This window comes from Neolamprologus multifasciatus, chromosome 12, assembly GCF_963576455.1.
Source record: "Neolamprologus multifasciatus chromosome 12, fNeoMul1.2, whole genome shotgun sequence".
NCBI classification, from domain to species: domain Eukaryota; kingdom Metazoa; phylum Chordata; class Actinopteri; order Cichliformes; family Cichlidae; genus Neolamprologus; species Neolamprologus multifasciatus.
Window position 1 is genome coordinate 6,250,684 of NC_140450.1, and position 20,313 is coordinate 6,270,996.

Here is a 20,313-nt window from a genome sequence, read left to right on the forward strand (position 1 = left end):
CAGCTTAGATAATGTCACTTCAGAAAAGAATATAGCCCATATGGTTTTCACTGCTCTATGCATAGCCAAGAAAACAGTCCTCATGAACTGGAAAAATAAAAACAATCTTAATTCTAACCAATATAGAAATTATCTATTAGATTACATTAGTCTTGATACAGCCTCTGCCACCACATCAGATCAATCGCTCTGGGCTCCTCTGATCAGCTCCATCACCTAGTGGGGGTGGGGGGTCATATTTTGGTCTCGCCTTCACTGTTGTGATTGGTGTGGGGGTAGGGTCAGGCTTGGGGCGTCGGGGGGTTCCCCGGGAGCATCTTCCTTGGGGGGCTCAACCCGGGGTAGCGGTCATGGCCAATTAGGGGCTCTGTTGGCTCTTAGGTAACGGCTTCCTCGTGGCTACGTGCAGCGGGGCTAGGGGAGGGTCTGTGCTGACGGACGGGGGTTACTGACCTGGTAGCCTGGCTGCCCCTGGGTGGGTCCGGGACGGGCGTGAGGTTCTGGGGGCGCTCCGGCTCTGGCCTGGGGCCCTGGCCGGGCCTCGGGGGCCTGGGTCCTGGTTGGTGTGTTGCCGGGGTTGTGGGCCGGTGGGTATATGGGGGCCCGCCACTGGCGCAGGGTGCCGCCGGTGCGCCGAGCCAGCTGGGGGGCTCTTCAACTGGTGGGGGGGGGGGTTGTCACATCTTGCAGGGGCTTTCCTCTCTCAGGAACTCTCTCTGCAAGAGGGGGAGATACAGGAGAGGTGGAGGAAGATCTCAGCCTGGGCGTCTATTGTCTTATGTAGTCTGGAAGATGAGTGGATGATGGGGTGGGTGCAGTTTTCTCTGTTGTGGGGTTGAGTGGACTGCCCCGGGCTCTGTGGGGCCGGGCGGCGCCGCTGCGCTGGGCCCCGGTTCGGATGGGCCTGGGCCCCCCTTCCCTGGTGGGTCGCGGAGTATGGGGGTGCCTACTGGGGTCAGCGGGGGAGCTGGCCCCAGGGAGGGGTCACTTGCTCCTCCCTTCCTTCCCTCCCCATCTCCAGCTGCCTCCCTCTTCCCGCTCCACCACAACCACCCACACATGCAGGGCCTTGGAGTGGGGGTGTGTCACCAGGGTGCAGAGGAGGTAACCCCCCCCCCTCTGTCCCCTTCTGGCTGCCTCTGCCTCAATTTTATCCCGCAACTTAGACATTCACATTACTCACATTCTCATTACACATAAATATAGGATCTTGGGGGTGGGCACGCTACACGGAATCCCAATTACCATCAGGGTGTACACCTCACCCCCGGCGTCGTTGCCCACCTCTCAATTTTAAATACACGTAGACATTGAGGGCTAGCAGGAGGGACTATGCGCTTACCTGCTGCTCTCTGGCAGGTAGCTCCATGCCCTCCTGGGTTTTAAACGCACCTTAGAACACACATACATCAACACTACAATGAGCGGGTGGAGGGAGGTTAGGAGTCTTCTCTCACCCTCGTTCTCTGCTTTCTGCTGGAGCAGGGGGGCTAGGAGGAGGAGTTGGCCGTCCGACTGGGGTCCGGAGTGTGGGGCCTCCCTGCTGCTGCGGAGTCGGGGCGGTCTGCTTCTCCCCACTGCAGGGAAAAGGGTAACACAACCTGGGTCTGGGTGCAGTTCCCCCCTCCAGGGGCAAGGGTACCTAGACCCGGTTCGTAGAGTACGCTTGGGGAGTGTGATTGTGTATACAGCGTCTCTTTATGTCTGTCTCCACGTTGGTTGAGTGTGGAGTAAGTGCATATGAGAGCATGAGGGTGGGAATGGATGTTTGTATCTGTGTGTGCCTGTATGTCTGTGTCTGTATGTCAGGTTGGGTATCAGATGCCACCTCTCTGAGGACAGCTCAGGCCCTCCAAGGTTTGGAGGCCTATCTCCCCCCACCACTTCCCCTGCCGGGGGCGGACTCCCTCAGACGTCGGTGCGTTGGTGGTTCTTTGTGTCCGGGGGTGGGCGTCCGGGTACACACCGGCTCACTCCTTGGCGGCTGCTTATCGGGGCCTGGAGCCTGGGGCTCGCTTGGGCCACTTCGGAGGTGGGGTGCCCCCGGCCTCTCGGCCTGGGGCTCGGTCACTCAGGCACAGCTGGCTGCCGGCGGAGCTCACGGGCACGTCACTGCAGCCCCCCCTGGCTTCTGCTCCGTGGCTGCTGGGTGACCCCTCATCTGGGACTCTCCTCAGCTCTTTCTGGGACAGTGGCGCGGCTGCCCCTCTGTTGGTCTTCCTTGGTCTCTTGTGTTCTGGGGGCCTCTGGATGTCTGGGGTTTTGATCTCCTCCATACCTGCTTCATGCCCTGGAGGACGGGGCAGTGGCCCCCCACACCCTCTAGCAGATCATTACATGAGGGAACCTTTTAAGAAAACAAGCGCGTCCATGCTCACAGGTGTACACACGGGTGATCACACACACAAACTACACCCTTTTTGGCTCCTACCTCAATGCACACTGTGCTGTCGATCTTACGTGCTGCACAATAATGTTTAATATTTAGTATTTACTGTCATATTCCCATATATCATTGTGATGTGGTTTATTGTATTACTCTCGTTTTCTTCTGCTTGTTTTCTTTTTTCTTTCTCAACAGGTGATCCAGGTGATCGATATATGTATTTTTTTTTTTTTTTTTTTTTTTCTTCTGCTTATTCTGTTGGTTTTTGTTTTTTGCCCTTCTCCCCCGTCCCTCTTCTCAACTGTTTTTCTTCCCCTCTTTCTTTCTCCCTTTTCTTTCCCCCAGTCAAGTCTGTCCCGTATTCAGCAAGTGAAAATAAAATAAAGAATAAAAGGTGAATCAAATGGACCATTACGGCAAAGCTGGGATGGTCAATTTGGTAAAGAAAATCCGTTGGGCATCTTTCTTCGCCTTTAGACAATAATTCTGATGGCAAAAGAACCAAACGGGACAGGCAGAAAAAAAAAAAAAAAAAAAAAAAAAAAAAAAAAAAAGATAAAAGCACCCACATAGGCAATAAGGAACAACATGTTAGATGCATTTTAAATGCAAGTTTTCTCACAGGTTGCTAAACTTATCTGACGTGTAGCTCCTGTAGTAAAACAGTGACACATTTAACTGTTAAAATACAGCTTTTATTCCAGATTTGCCAGCTTTAACAGTTATTTTAATTTTATTCTACTGCAGCTGTGGTAAAGAATGTTTCATTGTGGTGCTGTACAAAGTAAAAGCTGACCACGTTTTCTATTTGAAAACTTGTATTTGTTAAACTGGTGCTAAATGTAGTGTAAATATAGCAAACGCTATCCGAGTGGTTAAATTGGTTGTCTTTCACTTTCTTTAGCTGCATAAATCTGTTTAGTACATTATTGAAATCTTCAGAATGTCTTGACAGTTTCTCAAAGTCTCTTCTTTCTCACACGTTCATTTCCTGAAACTGGCATTTACGGCTTTGTTTCCTTTCGTTTTTACACCACTGACATGTTGCTTTCTTTTTCATCTCAGTTTTGTTTGGTTGAAAGTTTCTGCAGCATTTCTCACAGCTCCCTGTCTGAGGTTTCAGTTTCCTGAATACCAAAGGAGGAAACCACCACTGCTTAAAGCCTAAAGTCTAACGCAACTCCAAAAAAAAAAAAAAAAACCTCAGAGAAAGGTTGCAATGTTCAGCAGCTGCAACTAAATGATTGTCATCAGTAATTGATTATTATAAAGGTGAAACGTGCAACAGTGATGACTACATAGAGTATGTGTACCAGTAGGAAAGGTTGAGGACAACATTTTATAAGAATGTATAAAACAAAGAAATTAAATGTTGCCATATATTGTAATCTAACAACGTATTAACACTGTTGTGTTCGTGTGTGCTTCTGTGACCTGAGATCTCTACTGTAACACCCTTCTCACATTTTGGCTTTTTTATGGAATTCAGGCTTTCACGTCACTTCTCGTCATAGACCGCCTTACACAATGCTGAAAACAGCATTGTGTAAGGCCACAAGGTGTCGCTAAAAACATATTTTTAAAAAGCACCTTCATGTTCAAAGTTTCATATGTTTTATTCTTCATTTGATTTTAGTTATCATCCTTTTCAGATGGCTCGCTTTTACTTTACACACATAAATTATTATTAAAAAGATAAAAATGCATTTATGCTCAGGAAGCTGATCAAATATCATTAAACAAATTAATATCTTCATGCAGTCTGTGGATCTGGATATTTTCTGGAAGCCCAGTGTTTAGATTAATACAACTCTTTGAGTTAAACTTAGAGAATCACCAACAGTCTTTCAGAAAACCTATCTTGTATTTAGGATTTTAGGATTTCGGCTGGTGGGGCAAAATTTCTCTTAGATGCCTTGTTGAATGTTAGCGACCCATTGAGTGGCTGTTATCAGCACATATAATCCCCAGCAGTCAGTGACCACTTTGGTCATGGTCTTCCTCTAATTCTTCTTTGTCTTCTTACTCTTTTCCAGGAGTGAACACGTCATTCAAATAAATCATTTGGACACATTTGAGTGGTTAAATGTCTCTTTAGGTACTTTTTTACTAGTAGCTTTCCACAAAAGACAAAATGTGTTCCCATTTCTTTAGTTGAATCTAATCAAAATGCCAAAGATAGTTTGACAGGAATACATTAGTATTTTTACACCAACAAGGTGATTCCCAAACAGCTATTCACAGAACATTGTGTGTCCTTGAAAAATATTTGATGAAACAAGTGAGGGGCATATTAAAGAAGTGGCAGGGCTAAAAGTAGCTGATGAATAGTATCTGAAAGTCAGGTCCTTGAGAAATAGGGAGAAAATCCAACAAGGACAAGTTACAGAACCTGAGAGATGCATCAGGCCTTCAGTTGATCCATGTACAGTTCACTGTAGCATCATCAGAAGGGGTCTCAGTGGAAGTGTGGCTGTGAAGAAGCTATTTCTAAGGAAGGGAAATGGGAAAAAAGACTGGGTACACCAAATTATACAAGAACCCAACTGAAAATCAGTGGCGACTCATATTGTGGAGTGACAAATTGAAACCTTGAGTTATGAATGCAGAGAAGTGCACTGAAAAAGGAGACTGGCTATTTCTTGCAAGTTGTCTTGTGTTTTAAAGTTAAGTGTTAATTTACCTCAGTTGTTTAAGTTGCTGCCAAAGCAAATCATTTGTGCAACCAATGTCCACCAGTGAATTAAGTAAATCCAACATGTTCTTTGTTCAGTGTATGGTCAGAATTTTAATACTATCAGTACTATCAGGAAAGCAAATGATGGACCTTACAATGGCTACATTTTTCAGCTTGACACGATGAAAGAATAAATAATAAAGGTTTATGTTGTTCAGTTCCTCGAATTATAGAAACAGAAACACGTGCGAGCTTCTTCACAGCCCTGTGAGGAGGGCTGGGTAAGTTAAATAAAAATTTGAAGGAAGTTTAAATTAATCAAATGAATAATGTGGCTCTTCGTGTACTTCCAGGTTTTTCTCTAAAGAGAGATTTGTGTTACCATTACACATCGTACAGTGGAGAAGATTATAAAAGGATTGGTGACGAAATACTTTATTTCTTCATCGCGTCCTCTAAAGTCTGGAGAACTTTTGTTTTTTATGTTTAGAGTATGATCCAAAATAAAAGAGAAATAAGAAAAAAGTACACACAAATTAAACAAAAAACAAATAAAAGAAAATTTATTTAGAATATCCTAAACCTCTAAATTCTATGTGCAAACATAATTACCATACAATGAAATGAACATATTGGTTTGTTTGTTTTTGTTTCTTAAATATATTCAATGTAACAAAGCCTAAGAGGTGTCTTTACAGTATTTCCATGGATGAATGAGCAATATGTGATTCTCTGTTGAAGACAAGTTTAGCTTACAGTGAGATGCAGGAAATCATGCATATGTTTGCTAAAACAAGACTTGTTTAAGGTTAACATGAGGAAATAAACTGGTGTGATAGTGTACAGGCGTCAGTATACAATCCTCTGAAAACAAAATAATGCAAACATCATCTGATTAAAGGTTGAAAAAAAGGCTACAAGTTACTGTCAGAAGGATGGAGGAAGGCAACAGTTTTAAAAGATGTTCAAGAATTAGAAGACCTGGAGCACAGCTTCTGTGAATGCAGAAGCTAAAGGTGGGAAAAGAAGGAGTGCAAAGAGCCTGAAAACAGGTTCAGATAAGCTGTCAGATGGGCCACAAACATTTTTCCAGCCTAATCTCAGCGGAGAAAACAAAAAAAGTTTTCTGTGACTAATTACAAGTAAATGCAGAGAATTTATTGCTTTTACTGCAGTTTTCACATTTTACAAATCCATCCAGTGAACTGAATTAGATCCTGTGTGGGTGTAGCTGCATGTCTGAAGGCTTTTATTATGTATATACACAATTCTGAGCCTCATTTTTACTTAGAATCATTAGATTAGAATCATTCTCATTTTCACACCAGCACGTTAGGCTGCATTCACCACGGTTTGACCACTAGATGGTGCTCTGCCCTCAATAATTGCATTTACATACAACGTCAACAAAAAAGTAATTCAAGATTAAAGTAATACATTCACACGTGGTTCTATTTACCAGCATCTTTTCATAAAAAAACGTGTAAAAACTAAATTTTAAAACGTTTTATTTATTTTCTCAAAATGCTAAGACGCATGTGTGTTTCAGAGATTAATCCTTTCATTGTCTTTGGTGTTGGCATTATCAGTCTCTTACTCACCGGTGAGTGTGTCTAATTTGGCATTCTATTCACTTGTGACCCAAGGTTTTTCTTCTTGCCTCAAATATTCAGTTTGCACAGCTCACAGCACACAGAGGAGTGTTAATAGCATCACTAGAGACATTAGATAACATTAACATGCATTGTATTTCAAATCAGTGACACTACTTACCCCTTCTAATCTCGTTAAACTGATAACTGATATCATTAACTGTCACATTGTTCATACTGCGATTACAAAGGTTCTGTAGACTAAATCATTGACTTTAAATACATTTCTCTGTATTCGACTTATTTTGATACTGCTTCAGCATTTGTATTTTAATTCGACGTGTCATACGGGTAAACACAATTAAGACAGTTAATACTTTTATGACTCAGTTTGGGTTTTTCTGTGCCATAGAGTAGCTAAATATACAACTTAACTGGTATTTTCTTCAATAAAAATGAAGTTAAAGACCACGTTAATTACTTTGTAACACTGTTTATCTTTTTTCATAATAAATAATTTTATATATATATATATATATATATATATATATAAAATCGTTGTCGGAAATATCATAAAATGTGATTATTTGATGTCTTTTGTATTTAAAATTTGTTTATCGTGAATGTTTATCATTCATGCGTTAATTTTCGTCTGCTCCCACACGGTCCACCTTTAAAAGAAATTTCGTCAGTCGACCTTAAAAAAATGAAACTGTTGGGGCTCGGCCCAAGTTTTAGTGACGTATACGCTGCCGATTGGGTGTTATTTATATGTAAATTTGGAGGCGGGCTTGTGGAAACGAGTAGGTGACGTCAGTTCGCTTGTTGGCAGAGAGCGAAACAAACATGGCGATGGATTCAAGTGGCTGGGGGTTTACGTTAACTTTATTCGTGTTTTCATACGTTTTTGCGACGAGGCTGGTTGAAGCTTCGGTTTCAGACTCGAGGGAAACCACGCGGATACTCGGCATGAGGCTAGAGAAGAGCGACAAGCCAGCCGAGACCACCGAAGGGGGAGATATTCAGGTGACCGAGGGGAGCGACATCTCCTTAAGGGTCTACGGGCTCCACTTGTTCCCCAACAGCTCGGATATCATCGGGTTCGGTAAACTGTTCGCCAGTGATAAAGAAGATGCTGATTTCTCAGATAAATGGTTAAACAGGACTTGTCCCAAAGATCAGAATGATATTGATGTTAGGGGACCCATGAAGGTAAACGACGAAAACACCTCAGGGACAGTCTCCCTCAGCATCAAGCAGCTCCGTAAGAATGAGGTGGTGAAAGTGTTCGGCTTGTGCGTCCTGGACGCCCGGGATCAGAAGTGGTACCTGATGGACGAAGAAGACGGCAGGCTGCGCGTGGTGGAAGCGAAGAAGTCCCTCCTGCCCATCTGGCTGCAGATTATCATCATCTGCTTCCTGCTGGTGCTGTCCGGTATGTTCAGCGGGCTCAATCTGGGACTGATGGCGCTGGATCCGATGGAATTGCGCATCGTGCAGAACTGCGGCACAGAAAAGGAGAAGAAGTACGCGCGGAAGATCGAGCCCATTCGTAGGAAGGGCAACTACCTGTTGTGCTCACTGCTGCTCGGTAATGTCCTGGTCAACACTACGCTCACCATCCTCCTGGACGACCTCACCAAGTCCGGGGTCGGAGCAGTCGTCGCCTCCACTGTCGGCATCGTAATATTTGGCGAGATTGTCCCCCAGGCTCTGTGCTCCCGACACGGATTAGCAGTCGGGGCGAACACCATCGTCCTCACCAAGCTGTTCATGTTGTTGACTTTCCCTCTGTCCTGGCCCATTAGCAAACTCCTCGACTGCGTGCTGGGCCAGGAGATCGGCACCGTGTACAACAGAGAGAAGCTAGTGGAGATGTTAAAAGTCACCGAGCCCTACAATGACCTGGTGAAAGAGGAGCTCAACATGATCCAAGGAGCGCTGGAGCTCCGGACTAAAACAGTGGAGGATGTCATGACGCCAATCAACAACTGCTTCATGATCCACAGCGACGCCGTGTTGGACTTCAACACCATGTCCGAGATCATGGAGAGCGGCTACACCAGGATACCCGTGTACGAAGACGAGCGCTCCAACATCGTGGACATCCTCTTCGTCAAGGATCTGGCCTTCGTGGACCCAGACGACTGCACCACCTTGAAGACCATCACCAAATTCTACAACCATCCGGTCCACTTCGTCTTCCACGACACCAAGCTGGACGCCATGCTGGAGGAGTTCAAAAAAGGTTTGTGGAAATCTGGTGATAATGGTGTGATAACGCACGAGTGAAACCTGTGATTTGGTTCAGCAGTGTGCGGTGCCAGCAAATGTTTCTGGTACAGCTTCATCCACTTCTTAGGTGCACGGAGGAGACGATGAAGTAATCAGAGCTCCAGCAATGTTTTCGCTTATAAGACCCCTGAAAGCCACATGCTGAAAAATGCAGCAGTCAAGCTGGTGTTTTGGCATCTTCAAGTCAAAGTCAGGGGAATCTGTACCCACAGAGTCAGGGGTTAAGTTTGCTCTCAAAAATATGACTGCTCATTTTTTCAACTTTTTTTTTTTTTTTTTTTTTTTCCTGGTTTGATATGTTTATTGATTAGCATTCAAATATCTCAGTGAAGACAGAACAAAGATTTACCACAAAGCAAGAAAGCATGAGACAAGGCTAATCAAAAGGTATTGGCTGAAGCATTTGCTTATTACGCCAACCCTTTTAACAAAAGATCTTTTAGCATGCAGCTCCTGTACACAGGGCTCGAAGCAAAGAATAAAATTCAATTCAATTCAATTTCATTTATATAGCGCCAAATCACAACAAATGTCGCCTCAAGGCGCTTCATAGATACAGAGAGAAAAGCCCAACAATCATATGACCCCCTATGAGCAAGCACTTTGGCGACAGTGGGAAGGAAAAACTCCCTTTTAACAGGAAGAAACCTCCGGCAGAACCCGGCTCAGGGAGGGGCGGCCATCTGCTGCGACCGGTTGGGGTGAGAGAAGGCAAACAAGGCAAAAACAAAACAAACAAACAAGAAAAAACACCACCACCTTAGTAAGTAACTACATCAAAGCAAAAGAATCAAGAGGTTTTCTGTTTTTTGTTTTTTTTTTTTGTTTTTTTTGTTTTTTTTGCTCTTTTCATTCTTGATATATATATTTTTCTAATACTCTATTTTTAAACATATTTTTAAACAAGGAAAATGAACTACACCTTTTTAAATCACTGTCATAACTATTCCACAGGTTAACTCCTCTAACAGAAACACATCTCTGCTTTATATTTGTCCTTATCTTGTTTTTTTTAAAGAAATCTGTTCCCCTTAAGTCATATTGACTCTCTCTGACTTTGAACAGCTTCTGAGTTCAAAGTCAGAGAGAGTCTGACTTTGAACTTTCAACTCAGTAGAAGTGTGACACTGGTTCCTCCATCTTTAGTGCATTTGGCCAGGGCCACTATGGTTATTTAAACCTTTCCCATTAGATTAGATTAGATTAGATTAGATGAAACTTTATTAATCCCTCGGGTGGGTTCCTCCGGGAAATTCAGTTTCCAGTAGTAAAACACCAAAAAAGTTGCATGTTACAGATACATTAAGGGGAATGAGAGTAAGGATATAAGCATAAATACACCATATATACACATATACACATATATAGATACAGAATATACAATATGGATAAATAAATAGCTTTATCAAATAGCTTAATTTAAGAGTAAATGAAAGTTTAACTCCTGAGATGTATCCTACCTGCACCACAACTCCTGCATGTGGGTCAAGTATTTTGTCTAGAGATGGTCTCTCAGTGGTAGATGTTCTTTTTCTTTAAAAACGTATTCGTTCAAGTTAATCAAACTGTCGTCTTAATCGTTTGCTATATCTGTCTAACAGAAGGTTGTTGTGAGGTTCCATAAGTAGGTTTATTTCAGTAGTTGTAGTTCTCTTGATCACTTGACAGACAGAAAGTTCTCTGGTGAAAGCTAGGCAGGTTTGTGTTTTGAGATACCATAACACTTCCCAGATTTACTTCTCTCTTTTGCCTCACACAGACACACACACACAGGCTCACATGTTCACACTCGCTCTCAGGATGATTTACAAACACTGACGCTATCTCCCGCTGCAGTATATTTTTCCTTCCTCAGGCTTCTCATCTGAAGGTCAAAGACACAGACACACACTGGCTTACTGTGTCTAAATCTTGTAGTATCATTAATATCCTGTCATTGGACTTTGTCGGCATGTTGTCTCTTTCACTGTAGCAATTCATTTAGCTCTAATCAAGTGTTGGAAATTGAGTTGCTGAGTTGCTGTAGTGGTGCATAGTGCTGTGTGATATTTGGCCAAGATGTATCTGCAGCTCATCGAAGTGAGCTCGGCTGGCAAGGTGGGAGGCTTTGGTAATAAACTGCAGTGCATACAAACACACACACACACGCTGTAAATCGAGGTGCTTACAGTGTTGAAATCTTGGCAGAGAGATTGTCTTTAAGTAAGTTTGACAATATGAGAAGTTTGTGTGTTTAAAGTCTTCACTTTGAAGGTTACAGTGGAGAAAATGTTCAGGGCCTCTCGTTTCTGTTATGACTCATAGTTGATTCCAGTACCGGTACTTATTATTTTTGCTCTTCTTTATTTCTCCCTCTATTGTGACAGAAAAAATAACGATACATTAAAATAGATTTCAAAGACTTTGATCTCTTCTCTTTATCACACCATCTTGCGATTAAAAATTAGAGCCAGAGCAGAAATGATGCAACGCAACAGATAAACATCTGTTTATGACATCTGTACAAGTCGTCTTATAGGCTGAAAAGCTAATGAGATTTAGCAAGGGCAATAAATTTGTGCATCTTTTTCTCTCGCCCCCGCTAGTTTTGGCAGATGGCCACCTTCCTGTTAGGTTTCATTTTTTCTCCCTGCTCTTGCTAAGTGCTTGCTCGTGTGAGGTGGACGGATTGCTGGGGCTTCCGTCTATAACCTTCTATGAGCTTCACCTAATCCTAAAAAGTGCCCTGAAGTAACTGTTGCGGATTTTTGGGGGGCTTTAACTAAACCTGTGCAGAAGTGAATGCTGGAACAAAAGAAACACAGCAGTCGGACCTTAAGGTTAATCATCTTTTTAACACAAGTAGAAACACTTATAAATGAACTGGAGTATTGTTTTTTTTTAACCACATTAAAATGTCAAGTCAAGTATTGCTCTGCCAAGCAGATGTCATAGTCAGTGTAATTTAAAGGTCATAATTTGAAAGAATCTCAGATTTTATGCCTTTTATGTAGATTAGCCTGCTGTGAGTAAGACTCAGTGTTAGTCACTGCATTTCTCCTCAATGACATCCTAGTCATGCAATGTGGAGGGGCCAGGATTTGCATGTAGGTTGTTGGGAAAGAGGTTTTTTTTACACACACTTCAGCCAGTGTAGAGAAAATCAGGGTTAGACATTCTTTGAAGCTGGTCTTTCCCCCACACGTAACACAAAACCTTCAGGTGCGTTCTCATTACTGTTTGGTTTATGCTAGAATGTCTCCTAGAAAGAGCATCTAGGTGGCAGGGCACTCGATGCCCATCATCCTCTTTGTTCTTATATCAGAAGCTGGCCGTATAATGTCTGCTCTGACTAAGCTGAACATTCGGTTCTCACATCTGCTTTTCTGGGAAATGCAGAGAAACTTTCAGGGCTGCGGTCCACCTTGATGTGGTGAGCGATTTGTTCCATAAAACCTAGAGAAATTTGTCTGTAGTCACGAAGAACCATATCATTTCTGTATCTGTGCTTCGGGTCGGTTGGAGCGGGGGTTCACAGTGGGATTCACGGAAACAGCTGAAATGCATACCTAGCTGTTCTGTTATGGTTTCAGCTAATTCAAGACAGGCAGCACAAGTAATGTTATTTACAGGAGATGATAATCTGTGGTCTGATAGCTGCTGTTATGCGAGTTGATGTTATCTATTTCCGCTAACGCACGTTGAATCGTGATGTCTGTTTGTTTTTATATGACTGTTGGTATGAAAGCTGGACAGTTATAAAAAAAACCCTCAAAAATGTTCTTTAAAAATGTTTTTAACAGTAAGGGATGATTTAATATTCGCTATGTCGACATTCTCGCAAATACTGCAAAAACACTGCACAGTCTGAACATACCTCAGAGTATTACCTTTACCATGTCGGCCTTCACGCTGTGACTGAGGAGCCTATGTTCAGGCTGTGGTGGACGGCTTTAACGTGGTTATAGTATGTGCGAGCTTAATTTCCTGTGCACCCCCTGCTTCTTCTGTGACCCGGCTCCCTGCCTGCCACTCGAGTTCCTCTCGCTGCAGCTCGGCATCAGTTACCACAGCGATGGCATCCTGCAGCTTCGAAGCGCACACACAGATTTTTCACAGGGTTTTGCTCCACATAATCAAAACCACCGAATTTACATTTTGATTTTAGAGTTTGGCTATTAAGTCATAGTCAAACTGTTTTGAATAGATAGCAGTGTCTGTTACACACTCACACACACACAGGAAATGAGTGTGTGTTATTCCCACTAGCCTTTTCTGTCAACATGACGTGACATTTCAGATGGACTATGAAGTGACCTTATTAGATGAGATCAAATTTTAATGACATGCTGGAAATGGCAACAGCAGACATAAAAGGAAACATTCACTTTTATTTATACATGATATTCATCCTCATCCCAACATTTTCTTCCGTTTATCCACGTTGCGATGGCAGCAGGTTAAGCAGACATTTGTTTCCCGAGTAGCATTTTCCAGTTTCCCGTGGGAGGTTTCTGAGGTACTCGCAGGTCGGATGAGATTAATAATCTCTCTAGTGAGTTCTAGATCTACACCGAGGTCTCCCGTCAGCTGTGTGCCTGGAAAATCTCCACAGTGGAAGGTGCCCATAAGACATTCTGATTAGATGCTCCAGCCACCTCAGCAGGCTGCCTTTGACACAAAGGAAAGGTGGCTCTCATCTGAGCTTCTGGATATCTGGAGATCCTGGTAGCTCAGGAGACAAGGATTGCACTCACTTATTTTACATAGCCCAGCCGTCCTATAGAGGAAACTAGTTGCTTCTGCGATAATTCAGAATTAACTACTACAGACATAAGTCCGAACACTCACTGGTAAATTAAAACCTCTCATATAAGTCTATGGAACATGGTTAAAGGCCATACTTCTATTACTCGTTCCTCTATAATTTAATGAAAAGGTGATGGTAAAACGGCCTTGCTTGTGGCTCTTGTGTAATTGGCTTAGTCCACACTGGACATCAGGCAAAATTTAGAAAGCACACAAACACAAGTGAACCGCGAATTTCCCGGAGATCCACGTGCACTCTGTCAACAGACTCTCACGTGTTGTAATTCGTGTATTTTATTGGCCCCTGAGGAGTTGTCTTTTGAAAATGCCATTAGGATTAAGTCACAAATCCTTTAGAAAATCTTTATCAGGAATACTAATCTTGTCACAATGAAGGATCACCACGAGCAATATCAGCATGCATGAAGTTGTCATTTTAAGTATGACGTGAGTTTACTAGTAAATCATTATATTTTGATACTTGAAACTAAGCAAAATGATCTTTATAACCATCCAGTGAAGTAATGGCACTGTGGAAGATTGATTGTGTGTAATTTATGACATATAGATTGTTTCCATCTAACCACAAGCTCGGTGATGCAAAATCTCCACCCGGTAACCACAATAACATTACTTTGTGGGGTTTTTTTCTCGTTTTGTTTGCATGTCTGGAGACAGATTTTTGTCAATGCAATAGTGTCTAGTAGTGTGTAAAAAGTTAGCCTCCTACAAAAGCACAGACCTGTTTTTCCAGATGTTGTCCAGGGTTCTTGTGTGAAAAGGCCTCTGGTCTCAGGTGTGTACAATAATTCAGATCCAGATAAAGGTTTGAGTTTGACGATGGGTGTGGCTGGACGCACGAATGCAGAGTAAAGGGAACCTGTATGTTGTCCTGTGTTCTCTTTACTGTATTTGTAATTCTTTGATGTTTTCTGACTTGTGTATAAACCTGTAGTATTTTTAACGATGGGGACGATCTGAGAACGTGAGTCTCTGGTGCTTTTGTTGGTGGTTGTCAAGGCCGTCCACATTGTCTGCAGTTTATCGGCGTTCGGGCACTTATCTGCCCCTCCCACCCACCCTGTTATTGTGTGCTCTGGTTTAATGACCGTTTGTCTGTTAGGCTGTGGGTATATTTCCAAAACAGATTAAAAATGAGATTTTATGGGCCATGTGGTGGTTAGAGTTTGGTGTAAATGGAGGATTTCTAAAAGAAATTCATAAGATTAGCTTGAAATTCAAACCTTGTGAGGTGAGTACTTTTAGAACAGCTGACAGCTTTCTCCACCTCATTTGGACATAACAAGAAAATCGAAACTTCAGAAGTTTGTGATGGCGGGTTTGCACTGTTTATTTACTTTTTTTTTAAACCCGTGAATTACTCGGGTAACTAAAATAAATAACTGGCAAATTAAGAAATAATTAAGTAAGAAAACAAACTATTGGCAAATAGGGATGGGGAACATCCACTGTATAAAAACATTGGATTTCATATGAAAGGCACTGATGATGTTCCATATGTGCACACAGTTTCAACCACCTGACAGCACGAGCAGTTCCTGGGATCACTGTGTTTGGGTCAAAGCCATGAAAAAGAAACAAAGTGCTGCCGATAAAAAGAACAGGGCCAAGGACTCGCATTACACTGCATTACATTCTCACATGAATGTCAGGTTCACTTTTCTAGCAGGCGGTTTGTTTGCTTCGCAGACAGCTCAGCGTCAAATTAAGAACTGCAGGCTGAGTCCACGCTGACCCTCGCGGTCCCTCGCAGAGGGGTGAGGAGGATATTTGCTTTCTTTTTTGTTTAATCTAAACTTGTTGGCTTTGACGTGCCCTGACACATCAGCCTCTTAACTTCTGTGCCTGTGACGCAAGCACAGATACACTCGTGCTGGTGCTTGTGATACTCCCTGCACATTTGCACAGACATGGATATACAGTTGTGATCAAAGACATACACACATCACGAGGTGTTCAACAAATCCTTCTTAAAAGAAACTATTAGTTGTAATCGATCATGATCACTAATGAAAAGTGAATAGGTCTAAAGTTAAAAGACCTTGTAGAACCTTCAGCACCATTTAAAAAGGATTTAAGTGGGTGCATGTATGTAATTGAGCCTGTACATATGCTTTTGGTGCTGTGTGGATTAGAGAAAGTCTGAAATAGCTGTGAACAAGAGCCCGGGAACCTGCAGTATTTACAGCTTCTATTCGAGCCTCTAGGGAATGTTTTATGGTGTTGAGTAAAAGATTACCCAATCTCAACATGATAGGGCTGTCAGAACAAACCTATGTCTCCACTCCTGTTTTATATGGTGGGTGTGTCTCTCGTCTCCCGCTCTCTGTCCCCCATCACTGCCTCCAGTTCTTTCCAGTTTCCTAGTTTTTGCCTCTGCCCATCTGTCCTTGTTTTTTTGTTTTGACTTTCTAGAGAGGAAGAGTTTCTGTAACTCCTGGTAGAGATTGGGTTTACTGGAGTACAAATAGTGTTATGGTTCAAGAAAAATGTGCAGTTTTGTAGAAAGCGGTTGCCAGGTTGTGCACTGACTGAGTGTACAGATAACTGAACCTTGTACAGACATTCATCCCCCCCCCCCAAAAAAAAGGTTTTTAATTAAAAGCTGTTTATGAATCACTTTGAAGTTGGACCTACTTACTTGCTTTATGTGTTGTAAAAAAAATATTGTCTTCTCCCACTCTTTTTATAACATAACAAAACATAAACTTTAATCTTACATTATATTCATATTTTTCTTTTATTGCTAAATGTCACGTCTATAAATATGTGAATAGTCCACTTTAATGGATTGCATTTATATAGCGCTTTTTAAGGCACCCAGAGCTCTTTACAATTCCACGATTCATTCACTCTCACATTCACACACTGATGCAGGCAAACCACAGTTGTAGCCACAGCTGCCCTGGGGCAGACTGACAGAAGCGAGGCTGTCATATCGCGCCATCGGCCCCTCTGGCCATCACCAGTAGGCGGTAGGGTAAAGTGTCTTGGCCAAGGACTCAACGACCAGGACAGAGAGAGCTGGGGGATCGAACCGGCGACCTTCCGGTTACAGATGAGCTTCCCAACCACCTGAACCACAGTCGCCTCCCCTTTAAGACACCTACACATTTTACAGTCGCAGCCAAAAGTTTTGAGAATGAGTTTGCTGCTTCAGTGTTTTTAGATCTTTGTGTTAGTTGTTTCTGTGATGTATCGAAGTATGATTACACGCACTTTACAAGTCTTAAAGGCTTTTATTGACAATTACATCACGTCTATGCAAAGAGTCAATATTTGCAGTGTTGCTCCTTCTTTTTCAAGACCTCTGCAATTCGCAATGGCATGCTGTCAGTCAACTCCTGGACCAAATCCTGACTGATGGCAACCCATTCTTTTTTAATAATCAATGGTTGGAGTTTGACAGAATTATTGGGTTTTTGTTTGTCCACTTGCCTCTTGAGCATTGACCACAAGTTCTCAATTGGATTAAGGTCTGTGGAGTTTCCTGGCCATGGACCTGAAATATCAATGTTTTGTTCCCCAAGCCACTTGGTTATCACTTTAGCCTTACGGCACGGTGCTCCATCATGCTGGAAAAGGCATTGTTCTTCACCAAACTGTTCTTGGATGGTTTGAAGAAGTTGCTGTCGGAGGATGTTTTGGTAGCATTCTGTATTCATGGCTGTGTTGTTTGGTAAAATTGTGAGTGAGCCCACCCGTTTGATGAGAAGCAGCCCTACAAATGGGATGCTTTACTATTTGCATGAGACAGGACTGATGGCAGCACTCACCTTTTCTTCTCCGGACAGTCCTTTTTGCACTTGCCCAAAACAATTGGAAAGGGGCTTCATCAGAGAAAATGACTTTAAACCATTAGCTGTACTTTTTGCAGAGTACTAGTTTTTCCCTGATGTTTCCTTGTTGTTGTTGTTGTTGTTGTTGTTTTAGACAAGTGGCTTCTTTGCTGCCCTCCTTGACATCAGGCCATCTTTCAAAAGTCTCCGCTTCACTGTGCGTGCAGATGCACTCCTACGTGCCTGCTGCCTTTGCTGAGCAAGCTCTGAACTGGTGGCACTCCAATCCTGCAGCTGAATTATTGCTAAGAGACGGTCCTGTTGCTTGCTGGACTTTCTTGGGTGTCCTGAAGCCTTCTTCACAACAATTGAACCTCTTTCCTTGAAGTTCTTGATGATCCGATAAACGGTTGATTTAATTGCAATCTTTGTAGCAACAACATCCTTGCCTGTGAAGCCCTTGTTATGCAACACAATGAGGGCTGCACGTGTTTCCTTCCAGGTAACCATGGTTAAAAGGAAGAACAATGATTTCAAGTATCATCTTCCTACTAATGCATCTAGTCTCCTATTCTAACTCTGTCAGCGTGCGATAATGTTCTCCAGCCTTCTGCACGTCAACATTCTCACCTGAGTTAACAAGAAGATTATTCAAATGATCCCAGCTGGTCCTTTTATAGTAGCAATGAAATGCAGTGGAAATGGGAAGAGAATTTCCATGGCACAGAGAGAATGTGCAATTCATCTGATCGCTCTTCATAACATTCTGGAGTAAATGCAAATTGCCATTATTAAAACTGAAGCAGCAAACTTTGTGAAAACCAATATTTGTGTCATTCTCAAAACGTTTGGCCACGACTGTAAACTCTGTAGATGGACCTGTTGTACGTTTCCACAGCGGTGGATGCTCACATTAAACGTGGTCAAGGTTTCAAATGATCAGGTCAGCGTTTGTGTCAGCAATCCTAATGAGCCAAAAGCTCAGGCTTCAGACTACTCTAATCACTGTTTTAGATTTCAAGCTAGCTTTTTCCCGTACGCCTGTCTCTGTATGATGTCACAGAGAAAAGGATATGCCACAACTGTCAGTCTCAGACAAACCACAATCTTCCTGTTCAAATCTTCTCTTTGAATCATGCAAGTGATGGGAAAAAGCCAGCCTAAAGGAAGGGGTGGCCTTAAACGGAGATGAGCTGCAGCACTGTTTGCCTCTTTGCACCTGATAATAATAATAATAATGGATTGCATTTATATAGCGCTTTTCAAGGCACCCAAAGAGCTTTACAATGCCACTATTCATTCACTCTCACATTCACACACTGGTGGAGGCAGCTACAGTTGTAGCCACAGCTGCCCTGGGGCAGACTGACAGAAGCGAGGCTGCCATATCACGCCATCGGCCCCTCTGGCCAACACCAGTAGGCGGTAGGTTAAGTGTCTTGCCCAAGGACACAACGACCAGGACAGAGAGTCCAGGGATCGAACCGGCGACCTTCCGGTTACAGATACGCTTCCCTGAGCCACGGTCGCCCCCGTGATTTCCGCTAGCGACGGGCTGCGACCTCCAGTAACAACTCGCAAACTTCTCAGCGAATACATTTTTTTCTATAGAAACCAGTGTTTCATTTACTGGTCTCTAGGCCTTTTTAATGGTTCTCTGACAGGGCTCGTTTTAGGTAGTCCCCTTAAATAAAGAATTATTTTAAACTGTACCGTTTTTTTTTATGAATTTCCCCTACAAATCTGTGAAGGTCCTGATATTATTTAGTAGCTGCATATACTATTCTGTCTTTTGTAAGAAAAAGAGCACCTTTTCCTTTTCTGCTAGCCAGAGCTTTTTTTTGTAAGTGTGCATGCTTGGCACTTGTCCATGTACACACACAGGCCTGATTGCAGTTTGCAAATGGGTATGTGCAAGGTGGTGGTTTCTTGCGGTTGCCCTCTAAATGGGTTCCTTTGGTAAGTTAAATATTGTTATTTATCCAGGATTTTGTGTCTTTTTAACATGGCAGTAATGGAGGATTACTGGTGTCGAGGCCAAACAAGTTCACACTGTAATGCTGAGGTTTACAAAACCATCTTTAGCTTCTGAAGTCTGTATATTTGGCCATGTTAGAGTTTTTGGACAAAATATTTACCTACCAACTAACCACCCAGCTGCAATCTCCACTCCTGTCATTTTTTTAACAGGTAGTTGTGCCTGTATTCATCTGTCAACAAATATTTGGCTTTCTATTTTTAAGAGACAGGCCCTCAGGTGTTCTGCTGAGTCACAGAGCGTAAATGCACGAGCACACACAGCGACGCATCGAATTTGACTCGCTCACACGCTTGTCAGCTGACTTTAGTGTCTACAGTGACTGAATATCATTTATGGGGGATTAAACCCACGTGAATGATGGGTCTACAGCCATTTTTATGGCTCTCTGCATAAAAGGTTGCTTAATCGAAAAGACAGTCAGCCATCCAGACATGAAAATATTTGATCTTTTAAATGGTTTCAGTGGCAGATGAATTCAAAACCTGTCCTAAGCATATTTCTCTCATAGAGCAGTGTTCCCATTATGAAAGAGACCAAGTTCTTACACATCTGTAAGGTCAAAATGTCATGTTTCTGAGCACTTTTGAACAAATCCTTGTCTGTGATGGCTTAAAATTGACATGGAGAGTTCCTTCTTGTACTTGGGAGCAGCAGTCATAACAAACTTACTACAACACGATAAGCGTTATCAATGTACCGCATTAAAATTGTCACTATTTGCAGCGGGAGACCGA

General features: G+C 42.7%; 1 protein-coding gene across 2 annotated transcripts in view; it reads left to right on the forward strand.

The window, feature by feature from the left end:
• The first annotated feature begins 7,459 nt into the window (after positions 1–7,459).
• The window catches only part of cnnm4b (cyclin and CBS domain divalent metal cation transport mediator 4b), a 53,338-nt gene continuing 40,484 nt past the window's right edge, over positions 7,460–20,313 (forward strand). Inside the window, exon 1 of one of the 2 annotated variants that reach the window (XM_085180273.1) lies at positions 7,460–8,903. In XM_085180273.1, the coding sequence (XP_085036399.1) occupies positions 7,502–8,903 (1,402 nt within the window). In that variant the 5' untranslated portion in view covers positions 7,460–7,501. The remainder of the gene's footprint in view (positions 8,904–20,313) is intronic. The other variant, XM_085180274.1, reaches the window with a different exon arrangement.